At 42.5% G+C, this 7,141-nt stretch overlaps 1 protein-coding gene across 3 annotated transcripts; it reads right to left on the bottom strand.

The window, feature by feature from the left end:
• Window positions 1–388: 388 nt before the first annotated feature.
• LOC112288286 (uncharacterized) lies at window positions 389–6,853 on the bottom strand. Of its 3 annotated transcripts, XM_024532326.3 has the most exons (21): window positions 5,991–6,636; window positions 5,574–5,706; window positions 5,305–5,475; window positions 5,086–5,160; window positions 4,882–4,953; window positions 4,630–4,704; window positions 4,373–4,516; window positions 4,171–4,242; window positions 3,926–3,997; window positions 3,644–3,721; window positions 3,384–3,446; window positions 3,151–3,251; window positions 2,994–3,059; window positions 2,473–2,891; window positions 2,304–2,378; window positions 2,034–2,180; window positions 1,747–1,892; window positions 1,474–1,624; window positions 1,201–1,350; window positions 935–1,067; window positions 389–671 (listed from the first exon to the last, which is right to left on the bottom strand). In XM_024532326.3, the coding sequence occupies exons 1-21, from the start codon at window positions 6,109–6,111 to the stop codon at window positions 628–630; spliced, it is 2,508 nt and encodes an 835-aa protein (XP_024388094.1). In that variant the 5' UTR covers window positions 6,112–6,636; the 3' UTR covers window positions 389–627. The 3 variants fall into 3 exon arrangements, with proteins under 3 accessions (XP_024388094.1, XP_024388095.1, XP_024388090.1); XM_024532327.3 differs by lacking the exon at window positions 389–671 and having other exon boundaries at window positions 739–1,067; window positions 5,574–5,692; window positions 5,991–6,853; XM_024532322.3 differs by lacking the exon at window positions 389–671 and having other exon boundaries at window positions 739–1,067.
• Window positions 6,854–7,141: the final 288 nt, after the last annotated feature.

Below are 7,141 nucleotides of genomic sequence, written 5' to 3'. Positions count from 1 at the left end.
TAATACTTGTTCGTTGTTGTAATTTGTGTAATTGATATTGTGTTTCTTTTCTTGTTAAAGTTGACAAGCTAGACTTATGATAGAAGGTAAGGTGACTTTTGCTGATATTATTCTTGTGAATGGTAAGTAACTTGGAAGCAGATTTATCGGGGGTTTGGTAAATCTACATGGGTACTAAGTGATATATGGATTTTTTCAGCGCTACTAACCCTGATAAGATAATCCTAGCTATGTGGACTTGACTAGGCCAGATGACGTATGACTGATTGAGTCATTATGGAATCATTTTCTCAACAGTTACTCTGTGCGATCACTCTGTGTCACCGGGTGGTATACGTTTAGAAACTTGTGCTCATAATGATTAGAATGAGAGTATGCAAATCGTTGATCCGTTTAACGCCCTGTGTAGCCTCGACGTGGAATATTGAAAGAATCATACGAAGAAATCTGGAACGAGTAATGCCTCGCATCTAGCATGGGGGCGATGCACATGCCGATTGGAACATGTCATACTCTTTGGCATCGGGAATGGTGCATGATAAAGAAAAATCTGAACACCGCTTCCAGCCCCATGCTCTTAGTTGTGTAGATGCTTGTGAGTTGCATCTCAGGAAATTAATGTTTTCTTCAATGCAATTCTTCCAAACCTACGTCTATCTTGAAATCTCTCCCTGACAAAAACAATGTATCCAATCAATTACTGTGTCCATATCAATTCGACAAGTCTTAGAAGCTAAGTTAGAGAACACTCGATGGACATCGTTTGTTCGAATTTTCGTTTACTGTACAATATTGTCTACATAATCAGCCGTAAGAGGAATAAAACTTCAGCGTGGATAAAGCACTGTTTGGGTCATTTCTATTCGAGGACTAGCTTCAAGACCATCCATCCTAATACTGCTCGCATCGGAGCCTGCCGTGCTAATGGTGTCACCTGCTGTGCTGCTGTGTGAAGTCGGAGATGGAAGGAGTGGCTGAGAGGGCCATGATTGCAAAGATTGTACTGAAATAGTTTGGGGTGGTTTTTCTGCTGCTTGCAATAAAGGCTCCAGAATGCTCACTACAACCTGTCAAACCACAACTCACTATCAGAATTGTAAACGTCCTTGTCCACAGCGATGACCATAATCAAGTTTCATGGGGAAAGAATGAAACGATAGCCACTTTAGTTGTGACGAGGATGGGAAAATACGAGCATACCTTCATTGTGGGCCGAACGACTCTATTAAAGGATGAACACTTCAATCCCAGATCTACTAGAGTCTCAAACAACTCTCGTGGATAATTTCCCTCCAGTTTAGGATCCACTACGCTTTCAATCCCTTGGTCTGCCTCTCTCTTCTTTTTAGTCTGAACACGATGAAGACAAAACGGTGAACATCATTTTCATTTATATCACAATTCATTTACGGCCTATTTCCAATACTGATAGAAATTACGGCCTTCATGATTGTGAGGATCCGAGTAGCTAACCCATTCTATAAGATTGGATTCCTCGTCGTCAGGGCAATTCATTTCGATTGCTCGTCGCCCAGTCATGAGCTCCAGAAGGACCACACCAAAGCTGTAGACGTCACTGGCTGTCGTCAATTGTCGACGAAGGAAGTATTGAGGATCGAAGTACCTGAAACAGATAGTACGCTGGTAAATATACATGTATTCGCTTTGATTAAATCACTGTGTTTACTAGAATTGAAGGCATAAGTGTGGTTGCAAAGATTGGGAAGAAGACATGATGTGTTGTACCCTAATGTGCCAGCTGGTCCAGTAGACACATGGGTGTCAATCTCAGGCGACTCTTTAGAGATGCCGAAATCTGCAACTTTAGCTACAAGGTTCTCATCAAGCAGGATATTGCTGGGCTTTACGTCTCTGTGAATGACAGGAGGGTCCTGAAAAACCATAAAAAAATGGAAAGGACATAACTAGCTGCAAGGGTTTAATACATACCAATATCTACAAGCTGTAAAATTCAACAATTCTCTGCTGGAAAGGAATGTATGTAAAGATGGGAAAACCAGAGAGTAATGTACCGCAAAGGAATGCAAGTACTCTAAGCCTTGAGCGACATTCACCGCAATCTCCAACCGCTTGTACCAATCCAATGTTGCGCACTTGCCTTTGTTTCCATGGAGATGTCTGTGAAGATTTCCCAACTTCATGTACTCGTAAACCAGAATCTGTTGGCACACGGTACGAAAGAGAAAGTCAATTGAATGGCAGTGCAGAGCAGCTTAGGAAAGTATTGTCATCTCATACCATTTCGGCTGGGAACATTTCGGAGAGATATGCGTAATCAGTACCTGCTGATCACCGTCGTCACAAAACCCATTCAGTCTCACCAAGTTCTTATGATGAAGTCTGCTTAGTAGCAACACCTGAAAAACCAAAAATAGAAACCTGCATTACCGTCCACTTCTAAACTTAATTTGGAAAAAAGTATATGAAAATGTGAGATTAAGAAAAAGGTACCTCGTTTCTGAACTGTCCATGGCCAGACTCTTTGGACGAGCATCGAGTCGGGCCAGCCCGTTTGATGGCGAGCATGCGGCCATCAGCGAAATTCCCGACGAACACTTTTCCAAAACCACCCTCTCCAATTTCATGGGACTTATCAAACCCATCAGTTGCCTTGATGAGATCCTCGATGGAGAAGTGATGCACACCCCTTGGGATTTCCCACGACTGCATGCTACCGAACCTCATACTACACTCCTCCGTTTGGAAGTAGTCAGGATGAGAATGAGATAGGAGCGCGAGTTCCCTTTTGGCAGTTTTGCGTTTAGCAGCTCTCCACCAGAGGTATGACGCCAATAGAATCAGGAGTGCAACCCCTACTACCGGGCCAATCACGGCACCAATCGGTAACTTCTTGACGGAGCTTGTCATTACTGCAGAGTTTGAATTTCAATGGAAGTCAGAGCAAATTCGAAGACTAGATCACAGCGGATCATATCAAATTTAGTAACCGTGTTAAATGTTATAGATGTAACCTCCATAGCAGATGCAAGTCGTGGTATCCACCATGATCTGTCCGCTAGGGCAATCTGGGCATCTTCCTGCCATCAAACATGCGAGCTGATCCATGAGTCAAAGGTTGAGATAGATCATAAACAAAGTCAGTTGATCGTAGGACGTGGAGGAGGTTACCATTTCTTGTATACAGTTGAAAATTCAAGCAGTTCAGAGCCCTAACACATGCCGAGTCCGAAGCAGATTCATTATCCCAGCAGTTGTTGTCAAGGTTGGCTCTGTATCAGTAAAATTCATAAAAGCTGCATGAGAAATAAAAAATTAATTGGTGAAGAAACGTGCACCGAAGGCTTGAAACTGAGGCCATCAAAACTGAGACAGGAAAGGAGCATAAGGTGGAAGAAGCTAACATAATATCACTGTCATTTTGAACTCTTGGTTTGGTGCCCTCCAGGTAATTACACTGCAATTGTCTGCACAAATAAAAACCAAGAGGCCAATCCATTGTTCAGCAATGAATATCTGAATTTCATTTCACAGCTTATAATGAGCTAAAGATTTCAGGGGTTGCAATCAGAGAACCTACATAGAATGCACTTATTTATTTGAGCCAATCCAACAGAGGAAAGATTCAAACTTCATTTAATTACTAGCAATTTAGTGTCCTTACAGATTCTTAAAACTAGGAGCGATGATGTTCAGGACCGATGCGTTGATCGTACCGCGGATCTGGTTGTTGCTGAGTTGCCTGTACCATAATGTTTAAAAAACGTCAGCCCTGCAGTCACCTACATAATCCCAACTCAGTTCTGAAATCCTTCAGGCACAAACTATCACATAACTAAGAAAGTGTTCACTTACTTAGAAGCGGAGGCTATTAATTTCCTCCAACATATAAAAGAAATCTATGCATCATGCGCAGGTTAACAAGAATGGTTCGGTTCAAACTCACAACATGGAGAGATAAGGTTTTTGCAGTAGCCAGGAAGGAAAAGATCCAAATAAGTTGTTGGCATTGAGCTGTCTGCAACCCTCAGGGAATCAATGACATTCAGTACAGTGCCTAGAAATTGCCTCAGCCCTCTAACAGGATGGATTTTCTTCCGGATAAGTGAGCAAGAAATTAGAAGTAAATCTTGCTAATTCAATAACAGTAGGGTTCATCGTCTCTCTAGATTAGAATTTCAGGAATCTTACAAGTCGCTGATGCTGACCATTCCGCGCCACATCTCCGGAACAGGCCCCGTAAGTTTGTTCTTGTACAGAAAGCTGCACATATCACACCAACAAAACGTGAACCATTTATATACAGAAAGATTCGGTGATAGCTCGAGATATTTTCATATTGGCACTGATATTCAATGACACGATTTAACAAAGGAGAATTTTCTTTTCTTACATTTTCTGCAATTTAGTGAGTTTTCCAAGCTCTGGAGGAAGACCACCAAACAAGTTGTTCTTGCTTAGATTCAGATAGGTTAAGTTGGCGAGGCTTGCTAGTTCTGATGGGATTATACCGGTTAAATAATTTCCCCAGATTGAGCTGAAAAAATGCCGCCATTTATCAGTGATAGATATTTGGAATTGGATTCAAACACAAAGAAGAAATGAATACACAGAATGGAGTCAAATACTGGTGAGCAGATATTCACGTACAACTCTTTTAAACTCATCATGGTGCCTAGTATGCGCCCTGGAAGGGTTCCTGTGAACGTGTTATTGCCTAGATATCTGTTGAGCATGAAAACATTAACATATGCTCCCTTTAGTGACATAAATTAGAAAGAAGTGTCGGAAATTCAAATGGACTGAAATGAGGAGACTCTTGATATGACTCTTCTCTTTTGTAATGTTACCAACTGAAGGAAGAAAATGGTGAAAGACTGAAATCGTTTGTTTTTAACTCACAAATATTGAAGATTGCTCAATTCTGCAAGACGCACTGGAAATTCTCCTCCAATCATCGTATTGTCAACCCTTCTGAGAACATTGAACAAGACTCATGTCAACATGAAAATCCCAAATTAATTCCTGAACCACAAAATCAAAGGAACTATTTGCAGAACTGAATTGGGAAAAAAGCACCTGTTTAGAGAATTCTGCATCACTTACAAATTTTTAAGTTTCTTGAGGTGAAATATGGCCGCGGGAAATTTCGAAGTAGCCACCTCATTTGAAGTCAAAATCCTGAAAACAAGAATTCACCCTAAGTCACAAACGCAAACACAAATAATTGTAATGAATTCTAGTGTGGAAATTATGGATTGAATCTCTAGAAATTGCTTAGTTTGAACTGAACTCAATTAAAATTCCAGAGAATGGCTGACTCACAGACTCTCGAGATTAACCAGATTTGTAAGGGGAGCGAGGTCGCCCGTCACTTTGTTCCATGCGCTGCAATTCTTACAGACCTTGTTGTTTCCCATGTCTAGCTGCACCAGGGTCGTGAGCCTCCCCATAGCTTCTGGAATAGGTCCATTTAAGCCCGCATGTGTCAAGTTCCTGTGTAACTCCAAAATTGTAAGCTGCTGCACGAAAAGGGTCCTCGAAGTTGAGGATATTTGAACATTGAGAGTACAGAAGGTTAGACTGAAGCTTACAAGGTGATGACATTGCCTTGAGTATCACAATCAACACCTGCCCAGACTTCGACACAAGGGTCTGTGTTTACCAACCACGATTGATACTTCACTGTAATCCATCCGGAGTTTTTTAATTCCTGCAAGGCAACGCCTGTCCACAACGGAGTTAAATAAACTAATGTTGCTTCGAGGTGCATCCTTGCCATACTCGTAGCCCAATTTTCTATTCCTTGGCTATGAAGTAGGCATCGAGTCTTCAATTTTAGTCCAAGATTTTTAGAAAGGTGTGTTCGTTTTCAATATGTGTTGTTCATATTGAAGTAGGCAACCTACTTCAATATGGGAGTGGTGTGGGCTTTCGATATCCCCATTCTAAAGAAAATTGTAGTTAGAGTGATTGCCGATGCGACGAGCTATACTTGATGGGGGACATACCTTGTTCTAGAGTACCATAACTTGGGCTGCAAAAGAAGAAATATGGCAGCAAGAAAAGAAACTGCAGCGATGATGAAAATGTTGTTTTCCTTCGCCTCAGCAGTGGCGTGTAAGCATCCATCGATTCCGTCCTCTCACACGCCGGGCATTCAACCGGTCCAATACCAAGCCTTACAATTGAGTGTCACAGATCTTTGTCGAAATCTCTAGTCTCGGAAACAGAATTAATCTCCTTGGCTACATTGTGAGGACGTTCTCATGCACTTTCCATGCTAACATTTCCGACATGGTCCTGAAGCAGAGCAAGCTAAACTTTAACCCTCTGCTGCAAGCTCAGTACTATCCCCAGTTCTTTCACTCCGAACGATTACTGTGACAATTAACAGCACTCGTTGTGATAATCGTAGCAACACTCGAGTTAGCTCAAAAATGCTTATTGGATTTCCAGTCTAGATTAATCACATATCGATCCAGACATGGTGGGGGATCAATCTCTTTGCACCAAGTACAAGCACCCGGTCCATCCCCGACTGTCAATCAGATTCCAAACTAGCTCGAAACTCATTGATGTGGCTCCCCCCCCCCCCCATCGTCTCACCATTCTGTCGTCCTCCTCCGAAATAATCGTTGCCCACATTCGTTCCCCAACTTTCTCCTTGACTATTTTTCGCAAATTGCGGCGAGCGTACGTCAGGAGCCAGTCCACTTACTCAAATACCTCCCAACGTGCAGACGCATTGAGCACGTCATGCCATCAACCTCCAGCGCCAAATCGAATCAACCGATCAACTGCAAGACTAAAGCTCACGGTAACCACTGAACCAGTCTCGAAACTCGCACCCCGCTGTACCACACATGCAGACTCTATCAGAACGTACTCGTCCAGCCCTGCAGGACTCCATTATGGCCGCCTCGCTGTCAACAGTAGCCCAAGCGTGACACCGACATCTTCGAGGCTGCTTCCGAGGATACCTCCACATCGTCCCTCATAGTCATTTCAAAGTACTGTCTAGTCGACAAATATCGACGATTCCAGTGACCTACGCCAAAATCCGTTGCCATCGTTGAGCCTTTAGACAAATCGATATACGATTTTAATGACACAATCTGTCATTCACTGGCGATCCGTATCCCTTGGTGCATCGATACAG

The sequence above is a fragment of the Physcomitrium patens genome, chromosome 11, assembly GCF_059467195.1.
Source record: "Physcomitrium patens ecotype Gransden chromosome 11, ASM5946719v1, whole genome shotgun sequence".
Classification (NCBI taxonomy): Eukaryota; Viridiplantae; Streptophyta; class Bryopsida; order Funariales; family Funariaceae; genus Physcomitrium; species Physcomitrium patens.
The sequence above is the reverse complement of the archived record's forward strand: the minus strand, read 5'-3'. Positions and strand labels throughout refer to the sequence as shown.

Excerpts from the sequence above, each read along its gene's own strand:
- LOC112288286 (XM_024532322.3), bottom strand. The coding sequence starts at position 6,111 with ATGGATGCTTACACGCCACTGCTGAGGCGAAGGAAAACAACATTTTCA. Across the intron at positions 5,476-5,573 it reads CAAGGCAATGTCATCACCTT|GAACTTGACACATGCGGGCT; the intron begins GTAAGCTTCAGT and ends GGAGTTACACAG. Across the intron at positions 2,379-2,472 it reads ATGGACAGTTCAGAAACGAG|GTGTTGCTACTAAGCAGACT; the intron begins GTACCTTTTTCT and ends TTGGTTTTTCAG.